This window comes from Coregonus clupeaformis, chromosome 15 (genome assembly GCF_020615455.1).
Source record: "Coregonus clupeaformis isolate EN_2021a chromosome 15, ASM2061545v1, whole genome shotgun sequence".
NCBI lineage: Eukaryota > Metazoa > Chordata > Actinopteri > Salmoniformes > Salmonidae > Coregonus > Coregonus clupeaformis.
Window position 1 is genome coordinate 46,642,555 of NC_059206.1, and position 22,774 is coordinate 46,665,328.

Genomic DNA, 22,774 nt, shown 5'->3' on the forward strand with positions numbered 1-22,774 from the left:
ACAATAAGAAAGCTCTGAATGTTTTTTTTTAAATCGTGGAATTACCCCTATACCTTTTTTACGTGGAAATGCCCTATTCACTTTCATTCATTTTTCGGCCTGGTACCGGTTTACAATTGTGTTTTTTAAATGTTTATGACCAGCTCATGAGGCCCCTTGATGATGTGAGGCCTCTTCTGCCTAATGTTAAGTCCGCCAGTGCAAAACGAGAATGCAATATCTTTGTAATACAAAAGGTGGCGGTAAACTCTTTCTATTGGAATAAATGCCCTGTCAGAAATGACACCAAAGAAGAACACCTAATCCCGTTCAAAGCTCTCTGAAAATCTCGCGAGATGACATTCACGATTTCTACTCCCAGAATGCTTCATTCTACCTCTTCCCTTCCGCGGCCTTAGAAAGTAAGTGAAGAGGCATACAACTGCGGCCGATAATCCATTTAATCGCTTCAATATCTATGGCATCCCGACTCTTACATGTTGTACTTACATGTATTTAAACTACTACTTAGAAATTTCGGCGTCCATGCGTGTATCGGTGTATATTTTCACAAATAGTCATATTTGTGATTTGCTTGGCCCTCAGCCACTTTTAGCATGGCTAACAAAACCATGACCGTAATGTTGTCCCCGGTCCTACGAATGAGTCTTGATGAAATAAATAGTCCCAGTGATGTAGTCGTATGTGATTTGCTCGTTGTATTGGGTTTGTAATTAAACCAGCAACTGTAGGGTAACGTTTGCTAGCTAGCAACTAACACGTAGCGCATCCAAGATGTCTGACTTGTGTTTCTCAGTCAAGCAACACACTAACACGTTCGCCGACTAGGTTTAGTTAGCTAGTTAACTAACAAACCGTTTATCTTTTGCAGATATCTGAAAATGGTCCGCTACTCGCTCGACCCCGAGAACCCGACTAAGTGTGAGTACTGGTGTGATTGTTGCCCTGGCTTTATTCATTAGCTCGCTAATGCAAGTTAACTGGTTAACGTTATCTTATATCCCTCTGCCATCATAAATCGTGAAGTCTTATCAGACTTATCCATGATATTTAGTTATACGTGTAATGGTTGTAGTGATGTCTTTCTTAGGACACCTTTGGATTACCCATGAAAATAAATATGAATGAGGCTGAGTAACCATACATTTGCACATAAATGGTTTATTCACCATGCATTTCTGTCTTGTGACCTCACTGATCATTGCTGTATTTTCTTCCGCAGCATGCAAGTCGAGGGGCTCCAATCTCCGGGTTCACTTCAAGGTAAGGTGTTGTCTTTTCTGAGTGACATGAGAAGTTGCTTTCAGACATTTTGTCTACTGTAGTTGTATCAGTGTGGGAGTTACATTTGCTGTTGGTTGATATGTGTTGGTAGTCATAAATGTGTGCAGACTGAAAGGTATGATGCTTTGCTATGATGACAACATTGGAGACCTTTGGAGTCAAATGTGACAATATCTAACAAATAACTGAGCAATTTTGCATCCATGCCTATTAGACCAATTTATAAAAATCTGTTATTGATATAGCTAGCTACTACAGTATATTGATGTTGTTTGTTACCCATCAGAACACCCGTGAGACAGCTCAGACCATCAAAGGCATGCACATCCGCAAGGCCACCAAGTACCTGAAGGATGTTACAGTCAAGCACCAGTGTGTTCCCTTCCGCCGCTACAATGGGGGTGTCAGCAGGTGTGCCCAGGTAAGCTTCAATTCAGTATCGTTTACCCTAGTCTCAATTTAAATGTGTATATGGGACTTTGCTTGGTTATCTTTCTGACAATGTTTACTCTTTAATATATTTCTTATGTAAAAGTATTGGGATTAGAAGCTTTGAAAGGGATCTTTAAAACAAATATTGTTCAACATAAGGGCATTGGAGAGGGGAACAACATGATTTTCAATGTCTCTGGCTTATCAGACCTTGCACGTCTGTATGAAATGGTTGCAATGATGACTTTCTTAGGACACCTTTGGATTACCCATGAAAATAAATATGAATGAGGCTGAGCAACCACACATTTGCACTTATGTCTACATAAATCTTCCCCAATGTGGACCAGAAATGGGGGCACCTATTCTGGCCTGGTCTTTTATGCGCACTGCTGACACAACCTTTCCTCTGCAGGCCAAGCAGTTTGACTGGACACAGGGACGCTGGCCCAAGAAGAGCGCAGAGTTCCTTCTCCACATGCTGAAGAATGCTGAGAGCAACGCTGAGCTGAAGGTAATTTTGGTATATTTGTTAGGCCTGCCTCTTATCGTGGCATGCCTGTAGTTCTCTCTAGTGGAGAGATTTGTGAAAAGTATGATGCTATCAAGCTTATATTATAATATTTTGGATTTTTCTTTTTGTTGGGGCTCAAACTGTGAAATGGGCATAATTCATGATTGCATTGATGACCATTTGGGACACCTTTTGTATTAACCATGAAAATATTACATCTGAGCCACCATGATGCTTGTATGAACAATATAATTTAAAGCTGGAATCCTTAATTGAAACGATAAAGGCTGTTTTGGTCAAAAGCTGCGGGATGGGCCTGAAATGTTAACCCTCTCAAATTCAAAGCAAGAGCTATGAATGCATGGACTGACATCCATGATATAAACATTTGTTTTAACCATGTTTTGAGGCTATAGTATTTGTTTTAATATAATTTGTTTACAAACATTGGACTATAACAAGCTTATTTTGCGTTCTGATGGGGTACAACAGTTGAACTAAGCTCATGAGGCATTTAGAAGTTTGAGTCTTCAAGAATCAATGGGTATATATAATTAATTTAAGTCCAAAAATTGATGTAGCAACTAAGGATTCTAGCTTTGCCATTTTAACACTTATACGGGTACGAGTGTAAATAATTAGATTTGGGCGCTGATACACCCCTAAATTGGAATGTAGTGGCTGTACAGTAACATGCGATGCATGCCAGAGTTCTGGCTCTGCGCTTCACAGTGGTGTATGGGTTTTGACTGATGGCCGTTCTGAACTTGAGCACCACAAATGACAAGTTGCCCCATCCCTCCCGCTGTTTTAGGAACTTTTGCAAATTTTGTTTGAGTGAGGGAAATGCTGTAAATTTAATCAATTTTAGAATAAGGCTGTAACGTAACAACAATTTTGAACAAGTGATGGGGTCTGAATACTTTCCCGAATGCGCTATATGCGCACCAATTACAAAGTTTGTCTGAATTTCCATGTAAGATCGTATTTTATTATGTTGTCATGTTGGCAATATAACAAGCTTTCAAATCATGCCCACCTGACTCAGATTGCGACTTATAATGGACAGTTTTTGTATTGCGTAAACAACATTAATTGTGTGGTGTATGCAGGGTTGTGTTCCAAACGAAACTACAAGTGTGCTTGCTCTAGTTCAACGGCACAGCTAGGAGAGCTCAAAGTTCTTTATAAACTAGGTTTCCATCTAATTGGCGACAGATTTTCATGCAAATATTCAAAAGATCTGCATAAAAACAATATGCGCATTTTTCCACCAGAGATGTTTCCATCAAATTGACCTGTTGCGGATAAAAGCCTGTGATGACGTAGTGCACATAAAAATAAATTTTGCGGTTAAATTCCAATGTACAAAATAAATACAGGTAAAATGGTTTTGTCAACAACAACCAAAAAAACGTTATATTGCAACTGTGCCCACTGTGGTCTTGGCACATGCGCTCTAACCAACGGCTCGCAGATACAGTGCGGGTAGGATGGTCTACATGAGATTATTATGGACAAGTGAGATTGTCTAAAGGGAGCCAAGCATTGAGCATGTCTCCAGAAGAGGACCCTCTATTTATTGGAAAGGAGCATTAATCACTGTGCACTTTCACCACCTTGTAATATAATAATAATATGCCATTTAGCAGACGCTTTTATCCAAAGCGACTTACAGTCATGCGTGCAAATTTCTTTTTGTGTACGGGTGGTCCCGGGGATCGAACCCACTACCTTGGCGTTACAAGCGCCGTGCTCTACCAGCTGAGCTACAGAGGACCACACCTTGTGAAGTTCATCACTTATTTCATTTGTAGCCTATTAAACTGCATTCTTTCCCGAGTCGTTACGTGGCTCCCAAGTTTACTTCGATATGATGGTTATTATATCAATACTTGAGCATAAAAGCATTTCCGTTGCCATTTCATGGATAATTTATTTTAGACACAAAGATCCCACCTTGACTAGCGTGTTTTCTCAACATTTGGAAAGTTTACCGACAAATTTGGTGTTTCCATCAGGCCTGTCGTGAAATGTTTTTTAAGACGTACTTTACTTGTATGGAAACCTAGTTATAGTTTGAAGACCGTCATACAAGTGCATTGAAATTACTTAACTGTGCACACTTTGGAGGTGTGTGGCCACTTGGAGACACCAGTTAGTCCTCTCACTCAAACCCGTGTCATTTATTTTGTATTATGTTGCACCTGCCCCAAATTTCCCGGGGAATATTATGTTACTGTATTCAGAGTATTTTCAGATTGTTATCATCAAATGCAGCAAAATGTACAGTATATGTAAAATGCATATAAAATCAAGTGTAATGTTTGGATTCAGTCTTGTCAGGTGAACTGTTGTCCTCAATTTTGGTCTAATAATTTTCCCATAATCTCAATTTCACTTTCAATTGCTGCTATCATATGCTTTTCTTATTTCTTCTGTAAGAAACATTGTAATTTAGCCCTATACATATAGGCCAATTCCCTCAAGGGTTAAGTACTGTATCCCACAGACAACTGGCCATGTGTGTGTTATTTGATTTTACTTGCTAACCGGTTTAATCTCTGCTCTATTCTGACAGGGTCTAGATGTAGACTCCCTGGTGATCGAGCACATCCAGGTGAACAAGGCCCCCAAGATGCGCAGACGCACATACCGTGCCCACGGTCGCATCAACCCCTACATGAGCTCCCCATGCCACATTGAGATGATCCTCACAGAGAAGGAGCAGATCGTTCCCAAACCAGAGGAGGAAGTCGCCACTAAGAAAAAGGTATGCATGATAACGTCTTTTGCAGAAGGTTCTGCTTGGTATCTTTCTGAGAATATTTACTCTTCCCCATATTTCCCATATAAAAGCAGTGTGATTAGAAGGTACAAGCTCTTGATGAACAATGGTTTACTATCCTTCTGGCATAACTCATTAAGTCTTATCAGACCTTGCACTTATGTTTTTTATAAGTGTCTGTATGAAATGGTTGCAATGATGACTTTCTTAGGACACCTTTGGATTACCCATGAAAATAAATATGAATGAGGCTGAGCAACCACACATTTGCATTTAAGTCTACATCATTCTGTCCCTATGAGGGTATTATCGGTATGTTGGTCTGATACATTTTCTTTGTCCTGCAGGTGTCTCAGAAGAAGCTGAAGAAGCAGAAACTCATGGCACGGGAGTAATGTAAATAAAATGGAACCATTCTTACCAAAATTGAATGTTTGTCTTTTCATGCCACTTCATACTTTTTCTGAAATCCCTACTGCTCATGTAAAGTTGGCTTTAATCCATCTAAAGGCTCCAGGTTTGATACGACCCAAATAGATCGTCATGTATCCTAAGGGCAATGCTGTTAAGTTGCAGATGAGACTGGTTATTTTGGTTATTTACTACAATGTCACATGCAGAACTGATAATATTCTAACCATAAGGGATGAGGCCATTGTAGAAATCTATTATTCAAATCAGCATGTATGTACATTGTAAAATCAAGCCGTTGGCACTAGTGACTCCAATGCTGTCTTTCATAGGCGGGGCAAAGGGTTCTGTAAAAATGGAAGCGATAGGCCAATACACAATGTGTTATGAGGATTAGATTTCAGATTAGTGCACATTACTTTTCAATCTCATTTTCATTATCTCCAGATCAATACCAGTGGAAACGGTATAGTTAAACATTTCTACCCAATGATATCAAAAGTTTAAACATTGTAAACCGTGATTTTCAAATACTGATTTGCGGTGATCTGGGGCTTGAGAATACCCTCCTTTGGGCTAAAGTTGTTGCAGGTTATGAAAATAATTGTTAACTTTTAATCCTATCCTGTGATGTCAGACAAGCATTTTTGTAGGACCTTATCCTTTTTAACCACAGACCATAGAAAAGCTCTGTTTTAACATGTGGACACTGGTTCGGTGCTGGAGATGATGAATATGAGGTTAGTGGCAGAATTGGCGTTTAATCCATTGACCTGGAAAATGAGTCTACAATGATTTCTATATATGAACAAAAATATATAAAAGAATGTGAAGTGTTGGTCCCATTTTCATGAGCTGAAATAAAAGATCCTGGGAATGTTCCATATGCACAAAAAGCTTATTACTCTCAAATTTCTTAGTGAGCAAGATAATCCATCCACCTGACAGGTGTGGCATACCAAGAAGCTGATTAAACAGCATGATTACTACACAAGTGCACCTTGTGCTGGGGACAATAAAAACACAAATGTGCAGTTTTGTCACAGAACACAATGACAGATGTCTCAAGTTTTGAGGGAGTGTGCAATTAGCATAATGACTGCAGGAATGCCCAACGGAGCTATTGCCAGAAACTGTAATGTTAATTTCTCTACCATTAGCTGCCTCCAACGTCGTTTTAAAGAATTTGGCAGTGCTTCGCAACCGTAACCACGCCAGCCCAGGATCTCAACATCCGGCTTCACCTGCTGGGTCGTCTGTGGGGGGGGTGCTAAGGAGTATTTCTGTCTAATAAAACCCTTTTGTGGGGGAAAACTAATTCTGATCGGCTGGGCCTATGCCCAGTCATGGGAAATTCATAGATTAGGGCCTAATGAATTTATTTCAATTGACTGATTTCCTTATATGAACTGTAACTCAGTAAAATCTTTGAAGTTGTTGCGTTTATAATTTAGTTAAGTATGTATATATACACTGCATTCAGAAAGTATTTAGACCCCTTCACTTTTCCCACATTTTGTTACGTTATAGCCTTGATTAAAAAAATGTCATCAATCTACACAAAATACTCCATAATGACAAAGTGAAAACAGGTTTTTAGAAATATTTTCTAATTTATAAAAAATTAAAAACGTACCTTATTTACGTAAGTATTCAGGCCCTTTGATATTAGACTCGAAATTGAGCTCCGGTGCATCCTGTTTCCATTGATCATCCTTGAGATGTTTCTACAACTTGTTTGGAGTCCAACTGTGGTAAATTCAATTGATTGGACATGATTTGGATAGGCACACACCTGTCTATATAAGGTCCCACAGTTGACAGTGCCTGTCATAGCAAAAACTAAGCCATGAGGTCGAAGGGATTGTCCGTAGAGCTCCGAGACAGGATTGTGTCGAGGCACAGATTTGGGGAAGGGTAACAACATTTTTTGGCAGCATTGAAGGTCCCCAAGAACACAGTGGCCTCCATCATTCTTAAATGGAAGAAGTTTGGAACCACCAAGACTCTTCCTAGAGTTGGCAACCAGGCCAAACTGAGCAATCAGGGGGAGAAGGGCCTTGGTCAGGTAGGTGACCAAGAGCCCGATCGTCACTCTGACAGAGCTCCAGAGTTCCTCTGTGGAGATTGGAGAACCTTCCAGAAGGACAACCATCTCTGCAGCACTCCACCAGTCAGGCCTTTATGGTAGAGTGGCCAGAAGAAAGCCACTCCTCAGTAAAAGGCACATGACAGCCCGCTTGGAGTTTGCCAAAAGGCAACTAAAGGACTCAGACCATGAGAAACAAGATTCTCTGGTCTGATAAAACCAAGATTGAACTCTAGCCTGAATGCCAAGCGTCACGTCTGGAGGAATCCTGGCACCATCCCTATGGTGAAGCATGGTGGTGTAATCGCTGCCAAAGGTGCTTCAACAAAGTACTGAGTAAAGGGTCTGAATACTTACGTAAATGTGATTAGCTTAAAAAAAACGATTTAATCCATTTTAGAATAAGGATGTAACAAAATGTGGAAAAAGTCAAAGGGTCTGAATACTTTCCAAATGCGCTAGATATATATACATACACACACTCTACTGGTCAAAAGTTTTAGAACACCTACTCATTCAAGGGTTTGTCTTTATTTTGTTTACTATTTTCTACATCGTAGAATAATAGTGAAGACATCAAACTATGAAATAACACAAATGGTTCTTCAAAGTAGCCTCCCTTTGCCTTGATGACTGCTTTGCACACTCTTGGCATTCTCTCAACCAGCTTCACCTGGAATGCTTTTCCAACGGTCTTGAAGGAGTTCCCACATAAGCCGAACACTTGTTGGCTGCTTTTCCTTCACTCTGCGGTTCGACTCATCCCAAACCATCTCAATTTGGTTGCGGTTGGGGGATTGTGGAGGCCAGGTCATCTGATGCAGCACTCCATCACTCTCCTTCGTAAAATAGCCCTTACACAGCCTGGAGGTGTGTTGGGTCATTGTCTTGTTGAAAAACAAATGATAGTCCCACTAAGCCCAGACCAGATGGGATGGTGTATCGCTGCAGAATGCTGTGGTAGCCATGCTGGTTAAGTGTGCCTTGAATTCTAAATAAATCAGACAGTGTCACCAGCAAAGCACCCCCACACAATAACACCTTCTCCTCCATGCTTTACGGTGGGAAATACACATGCGGAGATCATCCGTTCACCCACACCGCATCTCACAAAGACATGGCGGTTGGAACCAAAAATCTCAAATTTGGACTCCAGACCAAAGGACACATTTCCACTGGTCTAATGTTTATTTGGGCTGCAATTTCTGAGGCTGGTAACTCTAATGAACTTATCCTCTGCAGCAGAGGTAACTCTGGGTCTTGCATTCCTGTGGCGGTCCTCATGAGAGCCATTTTCATCATAGCGCTTGATGGTTTTTGCGACTGCACTTGAAGAAACGTTCAAAGTTCTTGAAATGTTCCGTATTGACTGACCTTCATGTTTTAAAATAATGATGGACTGTCGTTTGTCTTTGCTTATTTGAGCTGTTCTTGCCATAATATGGACTTGGTCTTTTACCAAATAGGGCTATCTTCTGTATACCCCCCCTACCTTGTCACAACACAACTGATTGGCTCAAATGCAAGAAATTCCACAAATTAACTTTTAAGGCACACCTGTTAATTTAAATGCATTCCAGGTGACTACCTCATGAAGCTGGTTGAGAGAATGCCAATAGTGTGCAAAGCTGTCATCAAGGCAAAGGGTGGCTATTTGAAGAATCTCAAATATAAAATATATTTTGATTTGTTTAACACTTCTTTGGTTGCTACATGATTTCATATGTGTTATTTCATAGTTTTGATGTCTTCACTATTATTCTAAAATGTAGAAAATAAAGAAAAACCCTTGAATGAGTAGGTGTTCTAAAACTTTTGACCGGTGGTGTATGTAATAAAAATAATTCATAAAGGATGTTAACTGACTGCTGTTATCTTATAGAACAAAACGTATATAAGCCTGTTAACCTCAGACCTTATTTTCTGTGTTTATTCCAAACCCTATTCTTTCCCCATTCATTTTTCCCATAGGGATGGCTTAACGAACCTGAGGTAACTCATTTATGGGTTTTAGGACTACAAGCTGAAGAGCTCTATATGGCGGACAGGTGGCTTCAAAGCCTCTTTGGTCAATAGAGCCCCACAGTGGAGGTGTTATAATACCCATAAAACCTAGCGGTCAAGCAGTGAAATGGTTCCAATCGTTTTTCCACCATTCATTTTTCCCATATGGAATTTTAGAAACAGTTCAAATAAGGGCTGAGTTTCATGTAGGCTTACCCTGGCGTGTCATTTTGATAACCATGTAAATCACTCTCGGACAAGGTGACATGTCAATATATTTGGCTCTATTTACTCTGATTCGAAAATGTTAATTAGCATCAATGTAGACATCATGAAAGACTACAAATCTCCGCAAACTCGGATGTCATCTCTAGCTGGCACCTTTGCTAACAGGTATTGTGTCAATTTGAAATTTGCACAAGACAGTTCACAGAATTGACCATTTAAAGAAATGTATCCAATTTATTCATTACTAAATGTAGCTAACATCAGATAGTTAATCCAGAGATTCTTCCCTTTGCCTCGATTTGGCAGTCTAGTTCAGATCATCATTACATTTATAGTTCTTTATGATAGCCACATTAGCAGCTAAATAGCATTTCATTTTTGGGGGGTAAATACAGGCGTTTTGATAACCCTGTAATTCTCTCTTGGACAAGGTGAGTTTTATCAATATATTTGCCTCAATTTACTCTAAAAAATTCTAAATGCTAATTAGCTACAGAGAAGACCTCAGCAAGACTACAAATTCCTGCAGGAGGCTCCTGCACGTCATCTCTAGCCGACACTGTCAGCTACCATTCACCAGTTCAATCAGAGAGACCTGTGCCCAATCCATGATGAATCCATGTGCTGTATTGACATAAATTATTCCATCCCGTGTTCCATCAGCAATCCAGGGTTTACATCAGAGATCTATATAATGACGAGATGCTCATGTCTCTGCCCTAACAATGGGAGTCGTTGTCACAAAGACGGAAAGGCAGGCGACAAGCTTAGTGAAACCTCTCGCTTCGCCTCTTCCTCTCCGTTTATATACATCGTTGGTCTACTCTGGGATAAGATCTCTCCACATGGTGGCGCCCATGTCCAGATTTCTGATCCCAACACTGGATGTAGGCTTCAATACAGGTTGTTGTCATTTCAGACAAGTGCTCCTATTCAGAGAATAAAGGCACTTGAAAGAGTCACATCACATAAGTAATATCTGCCCATTTTTTAATAGGCCTAAATCTGTATTTTTTTCTACAATTAGTTTTCAACTTTTCATGAATCTGTCAGCTTATCTGTTCACTTGTGGGTAATTGAACGCTAGTAACAAACTGCCTAGTCAAGACTGCCAACAAAAGAAAAGGCCATGGGGGACTACTGTTCAGTCGTGTGGTCAGGTGCCACAAAGAGGGACTTAGGAAAATTACAATTTGTTCAGAAAAGTGCAGCACGGCTGGCCCTTAAATATACACAGAGAGCTCACATTAATAATATGCATGTCAATCTCTCATGGCTCAAAGTGGAGGAGAGTGTTGACAAGCTGAATGCACCGAGCTGTCTGTTTAAACTACTAGCACACAGCTCAGACACTCCTGCATACCCCACAAGACATGCCACCAGAGGTCTCTTCACAATCCCCAGATCCAGAACAGACTATGGGAGGTGCACAGTACTACATAGAGCCATGACTACATGGAACTCTATTCCACATCAAGTAACTGATGCAAGCAGTAGAATCAGATTTAAAAAACTGATCAGCGGGGACTGTGAAGAGACACCCACACAGGTACAGACACACTCTAGCACAAGCACTCTACATACACGTACATTGTAATATTGTTGTATGGTGGTATTATACATGTTGTATTGTAGATATGTAGTGGTGTGATAATGTTATGATGTAAAATCAAATCAAATCAAATCACATTTTATTGGCCACATGCGCCGAATACAACAGGTGCAGACATTACAGTGAAATGCTTATTTACAGCCCCTAACCAACAGTGCATTTATTTTTAACAAAAAAGTAAAAATAAAACAACAACAAAAAAAGTGTTGAGAAAAAAAGAGCAGAAGTCAAATAAAATAACAGTAGGGAGGCTATATACAGGGGGTACCGGTGCAGAGTCAATGTGCGGGGGGCACCGACTAGTTGAGGTAGTTGAAGTAATATGTACATGTGGGTAGAGTTAAAGTGACTATGCATAAATAATTAACAGAGTAGCAGCAGCGTAAAAGGATGGGGTGGGGGGGGCAGTGCAAATAGTCCGGGTAGCCATGATTAGCTGTTCAGGAGTCTTATGGCTTGGGGGTAGAAGCTGTTGAGAAGTCTTTTGGACCTAGACTTGGCACTCCGGTACCGCTTGCCGTGCGGTAGCAGAGAGAACAGTCTATGACTAGGGTGGCTGGAGTCTTTGACAATTTTGAGGGCCTTCCTCTGACACCGCCTGGTATAGAGGTCCTGGATGGCAGGAAGCTTGGCCCCAGTGATGTACTGGGCCGTACGCACTACCCTCTGTAGTGCCTTGCGGTCGGAGGCCAAGCAGTTGCCATACCAGGCGGTGATGCAACCAGTCAGGATGCTCTCGATGGTGCAGCTGTAGAATTTTTTGAGGATCTGAGGACCCATGCCAAATCTTTTCAGTCTCCTGAGGGGGAATAGGCTTTGTCGTGCCCTCTTCACGACTGTCTTGGTGTGTTTGGACCATGATAGTTCGTTGGTGATGTGGACACCAAGGAACTTGAAGCTCTCAACCTGTTCCACTACAGCCCCGTCGATGAGAATAACACTGTACTGTTTTATCTTTTGTTTTATGTGTGATGGAAGTGCCTTAATGTGTTTGGACCCCAGGAAGAGTAGCTGCTGCCTTGGCAGCAGCTAATGGGGATCCCTTGTAAATTCAAATAAATACAAATACAGGGGTAGCCTACTCAAATCTGAGCCTGGAGTTCTGGAGGAGTCTACTGCTTTCTTTTCTCCTTGGTAGTTAGTTAGATTAATGTCACTGACTGGCCAGACATCCCACTCACCTGGAGCCCTATATTTCTGAATCAGTGGCAGGTTGGAGGGGAAAAAATTACAATCATCAGCAGAGGTCCAGATTTGAGAAAAGGTAAAGTAATTGCTATAAAATATTGGGGAAATGCAGCATTCCATTAACTGCAGTATTAGATTCTACCACAGGGTGTCACTGGTGTCTGTCTTGCAATCCTTGAGTCGTTCTTTAGGAACTGCTTGCAATGTAGCATAGGGAGGCCTACTCAAACATTGATCCATATCATCCATATATGAGCCATATAACTTTTTTTCCAATGCAGAAGAATATTATTGACATCCATTGTTAAAGATTTTTAAATCTTCAATAGACAATTTATTTAATGGTTATTGGTGCATTTGATTTTGTCACTCTGAATTGATAGGCTGGAAGACTGAGCATAGGGCTATGATTTAATTAAAATCAATACTGGATAGTTACCAAAAAACATTTGATAATGATATAGCCTGTGGAACAATATCCCAATAGATAAATATACAATTCTGTTGACAAAAAGTCCTAGTATGAATTAATATTCGAATAGTGGAAGTGTTGTACTCAATTGATCTAATTAGGCTGTTCACAGACACACACACGCACACACACACACACACACACACACACACACACACACACACACACACACACACACACACACACACACTAGTACCCTATTTTCTCAAATAGGAAACAATCCAAGATAACCTATTGTTTCAAAGTTTTAAACCTAAATAATAGGTCTACAAAACTGGATTAAAACGGCTAGGCTACTCAAGGCTATATTTATTCCAAATTCTGTTTGGGCTTCATTTTCGTGATGGCCCTCCAACATAAACGAAAACGTTAGGGCTAGCCTACTATTTGTCCTTGTTGAACGGACAATAAATATGTCATGAGTCATATTTAGGTCTATGGCTGAAAGCATCTCTCAGAAGCTACAGCTTCTTTAATATGAATGGGTATGGATAGACAAAACCTACATTTGGATCTATGTCACATGATGAGCACATGCAGATGTCCCTTTATCTAAAAAGTAGATCTAGAATTGACTGGATTGATTCTGTTCCTTTTGTGTTTAGGCTAATAGTGGGTCGGGTGGCAACTCTTTTAATGTGCAAATCAAAGATATGATGGAGAGCCAATGAGGACACACTCCTAAATCCTGTTGGCGCTCACGCTTGACACACCGCCTACGTCACCGTTGGGTTACCCAATCGCAACAGAAACACCCCATCTACTTTCTGTTTTCTACTCTCAAAGTTTTAACTTTTGCGGCAAAAGACAGCAGAAAGTGATGATAATGTTTTATTATCTCAATGATCGTCTTGTGCATCGGAATGAAATGGTGGCGTTTTATCAATAGATTTCAAACATTCAACAATATAATCTCTAAAGCAGTCTGCCCAAGTTAGCAAGGACGACGTGGGAAATTCATCCTATTTGAACGACTTTATCCTCAAGATTTGCAAGGTTGAAGAAGCGGAGTTATCCCTGTAATAATGGGTATTGAATCTCGGCTAAATTAATCTGGGATTTCATCTAGCATGGTTTCGTTTTAAAACAGGACATTTTCATTTTAGAGACTATTTTTCAGGCACACAGTTTGCAAATTTTGAAGTTGGGCTAATATAGGCCTACCTCCAAGGAAACGTGTATTATTTTGTCTGTTTGATGAGCAAAACTTTGCATTATCACTTGAGAGTGTGAGCATTGCGGGTATTTTTGTTGTTGTTGTCAAAACCGTCGCATTTACCTATTCTCGGTTATGTTAGCCGTGGGGCAGATGGACGGGTCCAGACAGAGCGCTTTCCTCTTAAGCACCCCACCTTTAGCAGCTCTGCATAGCATGACGGAGATGAAGACCCCACTCTACTCAGCCTACCCGTTATCTTCCACCGGGCCGGCCTCTTCTACCTCACCTGCTGCCACCTCTCCAAACCCCGGTGGCATCCCGGTGTCCTCACCGGGGATCAAAACATCATCCGGAATGTCATCTCTCGGATCCCCCCATCAATTCAGCGCGCTAGGAACACCTCATGGAATAAACGACATCCTCAGTCGTCCCTCGATCCTCTCCCCAGGAGCTGCTGCTGCCGTTGCTGCGTCCTCTTCTGCCGGAATCTTGTCCGGAATGCCCCGCTTCAGTAGCTTGAGCCCCCCGCCACCCCATGGGCTCTACTTCAGCCCCAGCGCTGCAGCAGTGGCAGTGGCTCGCTACCCCAAGCCGTTGACAGACCTTCCAGGCAGGACCCCGATATTCTGGCCAGGAGTCATGCAAAGCCCACACTGGAGAGACGCCAGATTCGCATGTTCACCCCGTAAGTAACTAGTTCACGTTTTTTTAGCTATCTGAACTTCAATGTAACTTATTTTGATGGTTAATGTATAGGCTGCAGGGGTTATTAATATTTCCCCAGTAGCCTATGGTATTTAATCCTAAAAACCGAAGCAGATCTGACTTGAATGTCTAGCTGCAATGTGCATTATTATAATGGACCAAGAAAAGCTTATATTAAGTTGATTATGATATCATATGAGAATATTCTAACATTAGGCCTATTCTAATATCTTATAAATATTAAATAGCCTAATATTGGCATATTCTATCAATAGGCTACATTTAGTTTAATGGACTAGATGCTTTATGTTTTACATTTTCAGATCAGAATTCTGTACTGCTCGACAAAGATGGAAAAAGAAAGCATACACGTCCCACCTTCTCTGGACAACAAATATTTGCCCTGGAAAAGACTTTTGAACAAACGAAATATCTCGCTGGGCCGGAGCGAGCACGATTGGCCTACTCGTTGGGAATGACAGAGAGCCAAGTGAAGGTAAGACATATTCTGAAATAGTCTTTATAAAATCCAACAAGATGCATAATATTGTTTAATAAGTAGCATATAGTTAACCTGCCACTAAAGGGGAGCACACAGGCCTCTTGTAGCCTCTGCTACTAAATTTGAAGTGTTCTCACGTTTTAATTTGAAGTGCCTCTTGTATTTTAGACAGTGTTTTGTCCTTCGTTTCAATATTCATAAATAGAAAGATATAGCCTACAATTTCAGTCGAATAACAGTGGTCAAACTAATCTAAATTGAAATGACTGTCTATTGCATTTAATATTAATGAATCGTTAAAAATCATTCTCAAATAGGCCTAATTGTTGTCATATTCACAACTATAAATATTTCTAAAATATTTGTATGTATATTTAATAAATTAATAATAAAGGAAACTATAATTTAACGAAGCATTTTGTTAATTTATGTCATGCAAATGTGGAAACAATGTTAGCAACGTTTTGCAGTGCAGAGCAGCACATAGATAATATACATGTTTGCCAACAACATGGAAGGACGCAAATAAAACCCATATTATCTCTTTAGAAAAATATTTAGTCAATTTTTCTAAATGCATGATTAGAATGAAATGTAACCTATTATTATTTGGACATGTGGTGACTTCACGTGACCTAGGCATATGCCCTTTTAATTTGGCATATTAGCAATATTTGTAGGCCAAGGCTACATCATTTATATGCAAATTATGTCTGATGGTTGTTAATCAATATCTTTGCAATAGATTAAAGTGTTCTTTGTTGATTGCATGTAATCAATGAATATCAACTTTTTAGGTGTGGTTTCAAAACCGAAGAACGAAATGGAGAAAACGGCACGCGGCTGAGATGGCTTCGGCAAAGAAGAAGCAGGATTCTGAGACCGAGAGGCTGAAAGGGGCTTCGGAGAACGAAGACGATGATGATGATTATAACAAGCCGTTGGACCCTAACTCAGACGACGAGAAAATAACACAATTACTGAAAAAACACAAACCAAACTCCTCACTCCTTATTCATACGTCAGAAAACGACAGTTCGTAGACAGACACGGTGGAAAAAGACTTTTGATGCAACATTTCAAAGTGCAACTGGTGCAGGTTGTCCCTTTTCTCGTCCAAATTTTGAAATTAATAAGTTTGCACGAGGACGGAGGACGCATGCCAGATCAAAGGAAGAGACGCAATTTTGTAGTCTGGATCAGTGGCCAAAACATGGACTCTTCAATTTATAGAAGTTTCAGCATTAAGAAGATGGTACTTACATGTAAATAGAAACGTGAGTTGTATTAAATAGAGATTATATTACTGTGAATATTTATGTGTAAAAAAAAAACGTTTTTTGTATCAAGCACTGCTGAGTTCCTTCCTCTCAGTTCTGACGTCTGACATTGTTATAGCTTTGTCAATTGCTAAAAGCATAGATTATATTCTCATCTTCATCTTCATTTTCGTTTTGTTTTTGAAACTTGAAATTTACATTACATTTCATAGTGAAGTGATAAGATCCACCTGTTTATAGGCCTCAATTTTCAACCATTATGGACTCCGAGAAACAATATCAGAACAAGCTTAACAGGCAAACCTATTGGCTGAGTATAAGAAGAAAAAAAAAAAAAATGAAATTAGCCACATATTTTACGTGTAAGAAATACTGGTTGTGACACAATTGAAGTACATTTGTAATATACATGCATACTGTTTGTCTCCCTAATGGTAAACTGTTTCCCCCCCTCATGTTACTTAATTTATATAATGTTTTAAGTTTGTAACAGTGATTGAATCCTGCATAAATGTGTAGGCCTAACGTTACCGCAGGTTCATATGTAATGCACTTTTATTTAATAAAATATAAAATGCATGAAGGTTGCTTTACTCTGGACATAAAACAATTAAATGTTGTTCTCGGCAGCAATAACCTAATGGAGAACATAATGAAAAAAGCATAGGGGGAGGGTCAAGTAATGTATTACATTTTGTTTTATTTTATCTACCTATAGGCCTACATTTCTATTTGTGTACATTAACGAAAGACATTTGAAGATTTAAATAGGCTTTTGAGACATGGTTACTATTAATCTTAATGAAGGGGTTATCTCTCTTTAGTGCTTTTATATTTGTTTATGTAAACAGTGAATATATGAATTATTATTATTGTTATTATTATTATTGCTGGTGATGTCATGCCACGTTTCCTTCCAAGACATGCTATGATATAGGCAAATCTATTGTTGTAGGCCTATAACCACGCTATAATAATAATAATAATAATAATAATAATAATAATAATTTATAGTAAATCAATAACAGTATTAACTCTGCAGTGCTTTTATAAAAAATATTCTGCACTCTTTCCCTAGATTACTGAATCATAGAATATATTTTTTAAAATATCGAATAAGTAAGCCTAGACCCCAGAGGGTACGACTAGTATGGACTTGCATTCACAGCATCGTATGACACCGATATTAATGAATTATAATTGTGTATCTAGCTGAAATTATTCCTCGTGCGATGGCGTGAAGATGGTCGATGGGTAGAATATTCCAACAGTCACAGACAGTTAAAACATGGCCTGAAAAGTTCATAATCAATTTATCTGTCGAGGAATCTAGAAATTCACTCCGCAGTGTCTATGCTTTCAGATTCGCATGATTACATCAGCATGTTCTTTTAAAATTGGAAATCACTCAACCGATTCGCAGCTCTAGTAAATATTTAATTTATCAGATGTGGATCTAAGTAAGATGCGGCATTTGCCAAGTCGTTTTGGAGAGACTCACTGTTAGTAAATGCTAGATTTGAGACTTTAGCCTATTGAGCAGGGTGTGTGATAGTGTCAAAAAAATTTGGTCTAAGTTATATATCCTAGGTCTAGAGATAAATGCACATTTTAAAATCTAATCGGCAATTTTATTGTACATTTCCAATATGGTAGGCCTAATAGCAGCCTACATTTATATAATGACCATTTTGAAATAAAAATAAGTTCAGGACACTGAAAGAACACAACGATGTCTCTCAGTTAGATATGATTTCGAGTGCAGAAATGGTTAGTTACCCCGATGTAAGCCTTTACGAAATATCTGCTCCCAGACAGAAGGACCTGTAGCTTATGGATGCACTATGACGACAGTTATGCAGTAAATGGTTTGTAGACTTGAAAGGTAGGCCTATGCGTGCCAGTAGAGGCTGCTATTTGTATAACATTCTAAGTAACTTTTCTCAATTAACATCATGTTAAAAATGTGGTGGCAGTGTATTTTGGTTTACCACTTTTTCTGTCCACTTTCTCTTTGAAGATGTAGCACAACTACAACTGCAGGATTTCAATAAATACATTTTGATCTGCCATTTTGTCTCAAGTCTACACTGCCACCACGTTTTTAACATGAAGTTAATTGATAAAAGTATGCAAAAATGGAGAACATCAGCTGACAATGATGATTTGTATGTCTCACATTATACATATTATTGTGGCATATTTTAGAACATTATTAGCTATTTTTTTGCCTACTACGTCAGACTATAGGCGATTTATTGGATGCCATTAATAGACAGCACTAGGGCATAACAGGAACGTAATAGTTCCGACCTTCATGTTGCACAGGGCACAGAGTCACGCATGCGCCTCTTCAGGGTTGAAACTTTTACAGATGTCCGGTCGCAGTGGCGGAAAAGTCGAATGAAAACTGCACAGGTAAACATGTTTTTATATTTTCACTGAAAATATGTGAGCGTCAAATGACAAGATCATGGACACGTGAAACATCGCGCCCGTTCAAATTAGATATTTGGGCAATAGGCCTATTGTAGGCTATTATCGATCCTATAGTCCTACAGAGCATCATGTTTGTAGGCTATCCCAATATGACTGGTATGCATTTTCTATGTGTACTGGAGTAAAATGCTTACCATATTATACTTTTTTGTTTGAAAAAGGCAATATTTGACTTGTATTCTTTTTACTCAATTCCTCCTATTGCTCCCATGCTGCTTCTGTTCACACTTATAGTAAACATGAACCTCTCTAGCACAAAATTGTGATTAGTTCCTTAAATGCATCCATCCCAATAGGGGAAACTAACTCCAACCTAATCCATTCATGGACGCTCACTACCTTTAGCGCCTAATGACGATAGAATCTTCTGGCCGGGGGTGTTTTGTTAAGAGCCCGGATACTCGTTCTGGACATTAAAACGCATCGCATGCAATAAGGTTTTGGAAACACAAGGACAGTATCTTTTATATCAGCTATAAATAATTTTCAAAAAACAAAAGGTTCAATTATCTCTCACCTTTATAAGGTTAGGGTTAGTGTTCTCACACGGCCATATGATGACTACCTACTCCATTATTATTAAATTGAGCAGCTAGGTCCTTTTCAGTGGCCACACTGAATGGAATATTTCAGATTGGGGGCGGTATGGCGATGTCACGTCACGTCGTTGGGGATAGCTCCTCCATATAACTGGCATCTCACACTGCCACAGGGGTCAGTGCAGCCACTGCATTGTGTGCTACTTGTCATTCTTAGCTGCTGCTTTTCAATTTGCTGCCTGTGCTATAATATCAGTCAGCACCAAAAGCACTCAACATGGGCTTTGTCCCGTCCACCTCCTCAAATGGATTTTGAATGAGAAATTAAATACAGACTCACTCTGGGTGAGAACTAAAGAGTGCATGTTTGATGACAGAAATTGAGTTATGCTGAAAAGCGGCAACAACAGTGGTTATCACTGGACATGGTTTTCCTTTTGGCACGATAAGGCCTTAATGTCGCCATAAAACTAGCTGAAAATAAGTGTTTCCCCACAATATTCTAACATTGGTGATTTTATTCTTGTGAGATTTTGATAAGATGTGATTTTTAGCACAGATTTCTATTTTTGAAAAAAATACTATTTGTTGATGCACCAGATAACACTGGTTCTGTGGATTCCAGGTGTAGGCCACCAGACCTATACTATTTAGGGTATTTCAGACAAGTAAGCCTAGTTGAATATTGGAATGTATTAAAATACTCAAGTACCATGACTCAAGTACACTCACATGCATTTAACCCAGGTATTTGAAAATAGTATTTGAAATAAGTATTTGAAGATACTTTCAAATAGTAGGCTTTTTATAGGGAATTCTTTGAAAATACTTTCAATAGAAGTAGTTGATTCGGGTCACATTATTTGAAGATACTCAAATACACAGAAAATAAGTATGTAAATAACAAATAATCAAAAACACATTTTGAAACCAGGTCTGGAGAACACTGGTTCTGTGGTTTCCAGGTGCGGAGAACATTGGTTCTGTGGGTTCCAGGTGTGGAGAAGACTAGTACTGTGAGTCCAGGTGTGGAGAACATGGGCGGTGTTCCTCAGGGACTGGCAGCGGCATCTGTTGACTTACTGCTCTGCCAGACTGCCAGCCAGCCTGCTCTCTGACAACGCTCACCTACACCACTCTGCCAACCACAGCTATCCTGCTACATCTACCCAGATGCTACAGTCTCCAGATTCCCCCATGAAACACATCCTGGAGGAGAGGTTAATTAGTAGAGAAATAAATGCCCTGCTTCTAAAAAGTCTCACCTGCACAGTCTCACTATGCCTCATCCCTTCATGTACATTGTTACATACAGTAGTGTTATTGTTATGCCAGACAGTGAATTTGTGGTATTTTGTCTTCAAAACATTTAGCTTGGAGCAATGTAACGGCAGGATGACGAACTGCATGGTGTTGAAAATAACATGTTTTTGGGAAGGTGTTGTTGACGTTCAACAAAACCCCCGAATGGATTCATCATAATACCTCAAATATACAATACAGTTGAAGGTTTTAACTCTGTTTTCATATCCCTGCCTGTTGAATTCCCAATAGGCCTAAATAATTTGCTATTTAGTGGTGCGACTAATGTGTTAGCCTTACCCGGCTATGTTTATAAAGAGCCCATTGATGGGGCTCTCAGTTGACCATGTACTACAAGAGATTACACACAAGGACATGTGTCAAAGGGGGCTGTAGATCCCACACTATGAATTGGGGCTCACATTTGCCTGCAGCCTTATCTCTCCCTCTCCCGTTTGGAGGCTTGTGATAAGGAGTGCCTTGGGAGCCCCCATTATGAAAACCTATCCGGCCACACAGCAATTGACTGTCAGAGAGGAACAGAACAGGGGCTTTTCACAGTGTTCACATTAGAGACTGATTCCCCTCTTTATGTTGTAACTTTTCCCCTGTTTCTTCCCATTTATGCTTGAATAAAAACTTTGTGTGGCCTAGAGCTCTGATTGCACCTTGTTCCATAAGAATGTAGCTAATTCATTCTTGCAGCGTTACACTGCTCAGTGAGCGTAGTAATCAGTGGTCCATAGGGCCTGGAAATAAAGTAAATGTTAATTGTTCTGTCTGCTTGAGCAAATAAATGACAACTTATGTTGATGATTAACTCAATCCTACAGTGGATGAGGGTTTATGCAGGTGACAGGTGCTTCTGGAATCTAGAATAACTCACCTGGTGTGTGTGTGTGTGTATTTGGTCAATCAGATAACATCTACAGTCTTTAGGCTTTGTAGTGTTTCCTGACTCCTGACTCTGTTTTTGGGGAAGACACACTGGGTGGGAGGTTCTCTCAAGTATTTATTCCGAGATAATCTCCTCTAATGATGTCTCCTCTCTTCTTCTGTCAATGCCACCGCTCCTATATAGGCTTATGAACAGATGTACTGTAGATGCTCAAATATAGAGTTGTGTGTAAACATGATTATAACCAAACTTCAACCTAATCCTTACACAGAGACGACAGCACAGTGGCTGTACATGCTTAGAAAAAAAGGTGCTATAGGAGAACCCTCTGAATAACCCTTTTTGGTTCCAGGTAGAGGTTACAGGTAGAACCCCCTTTGGGTTCTACCCAGATGCTACAATCTCCAGATTCAAAAGGGTTCTACCTGGAACCAAAAAGGGTTCTACCTAGAACCAAAAAAGGTTCTCCTATGGAGATATTGTGTAGGTGTACTAGTAATAACTAATTCTCACTTTGTTCTGTCTGTGCACAGCTTCCAATTGCTGTTATGTTGTTTCTTATTAAAAAAGGGACACAAACTGCTGTGATTGATGAGGAGGCTAAAGTTTGTTATGGCCTTGTTCAAAGGGCTCTGCGCAGACGCTCGCTGCTTGGTTAAAGACTATGCAATTTCTCCTGCATTGGAATAGGGGAAGGAGGGCAGGGGTAAGGCTTGGCTAAGTAATGACAAAATGAGCACCTTCAGTAGACTCTGGCTATGAAAAAACCTGCCCTCATCACCCAAGTCTTTTGTTCTGAATTTTATTAGCACTAGCCGTGCTAAAATAACCTGTTAATACGTATCATAGTGCAGCAATAATAACCTCC

The 22,774-nt window shown here is 39.8% G+C and overlaps 2 protein-coding genes, 1 long non-coding RNA gene and 4 other non-coding genes across 8 annotated transcripts; all 7 read left to right on the forward strand.

Moving 5' to 3' along the window:
- The first annotated feature begins 345 nt into the window (after positions 1 to 345).
- Positions 346 to 5,449, forward strand: rpl17 (ribosomal protein L17). The gene is made up of 7 exons (XM_041897845.1): positions 346 to 401; positions 872 to 921; positions 1,223 to 1,263; positions 1,571 to 1,705; positions 2,132 to 2,230; positions 4,812 to 5,003; positions 5,366 to 5,449. Exons 2-7 carry the CDS (start codon positions 882 to 884, stop codon positions 5,411 to 5,413), a joined length of 555 nt encoding a protein of 184 aa, XP_041753779.1. The 5' UTR covers positions 346 to 401; positions 872 to 881; the 3' UTR covers positions 5,414 to 5,449.
- LOC121583717 lies at positions 1,070 to 1,139 on the forward strand. Its single transcript, XR_006003577.1, has one exon. It is a non-coding gene; the product is annotated as a small nucleolar RNA SNORD58 (small nucleolar RNA).
- On the forward strand, positions 1,949 to 2,018 carry LOC121583715. Its single transcript, XR_006003575.1, has one exon. It is a non-coding gene; the product is annotated as a small nucleolar RNA SNORD58 (small nucleolar RNA).
- Positions 2,395 to 2,457, forward strand: LOC121583719. Its single transcript, XR_006661833.1, has one exon. It is a non-coding gene; the product is annotated as a small nucleolar RNA SNORD58 (small nucleolar RNA).
- LOC121583716 lies at positions 5,209 to 5,278 on the forward strand. Its single transcript, XR_006003576.1, has one exon. It is a non-coding gene; the product is annotated as a small nucleolar RNA SNORD58 (small nucleolar RNA).
- An 8,354-nt stretch (positions 5,450 to 13,803) lies between the features above and the next one.
- On the forward strand, positions 13,804 to 18,707 carry nkx6.1 (NK6 homeobox 1). Of its 2 annotated transcripts, none has more exons than XM_041897840.2 (3): positions 13,804 to 14,866; positions 15,186 to 15,382; positions 16,186 to 18,707. In XM_041897840.2, exons 1-3 carry the CDS (start codon positions 14,314 to 14,316, stop codon positions 16,429 to 16,431), a joined length of 996 nt encoding a protein of 331 aa, XP_041753774.1. In that variant the 5' UTR covers positions 13,804 to 14,313; the 3' UTR covers positions 16,432 to 18,707. The 2 variants fall into 2 exon arrangements, with proteins under 2 accessions (XP_041753774.1, XP_041753775.1); XM_041897841.2 differs by having other exon boundaries at positions 15,210 to 15,382.
- A 315-nt stretch (positions 18,708 to 19,022) lies between these two features.
- Positions 19,023 to 21,663, forward strand: LOC121582201. Its single transcript, XR_006003329.1, has 2 exons — positions 19,023 to 19,086; positions 20,641 to 21,663. It is a non-coding gene; the product is annotated as an uncharacterized LOC121582201 (long non-coding RNA).
- Positions 21,664 to 22,774: the final 1,111 nt, after the last annotated feature.

Coding starts and splice junctions, on each gene's coding strand:
- rpl17 (XM_041897845.1), top strand. CDS start 882: ATGGTCCGCTACTCGCTCGACCCCGAGAACCCGACTAAGT. Junction 1,264..1,570: donor ATCTCCGGGTTCACTTCAAG/GTAAGGTGTTGT, acceptor GTTACCCATCAG/AACACCCGTGAGACAGCTCA. Junction 5,004..5,365: donor AAGTCGCCACTAAGAAAAAG/GTATGCATGATA, acceptor TTTGTCCTGCAG/GTGTCTCAGAAGAAGCTGAA.
- nkx6.1 (XM_041897840.2), top strand. CDS start 14,314: ATGTTAGCCGTGGGGCAGATGGACGGGTCCAGACAGAGCGCTTTCCTC. Junction 14,867..15,185: donor CAGATTCGCATGTTCACCCC/GTAAGTAACTAG, acceptor TTAATGGACTAG/ATGCTTTATGTTTTACATTT. Junction 15,383..16,185: donor TGACAGAGAGCCAAGTGAAG/GTAAGACATATT, acceptor TCAACTTTTTAG/GTGTGGTTTCAAAACCGAAG.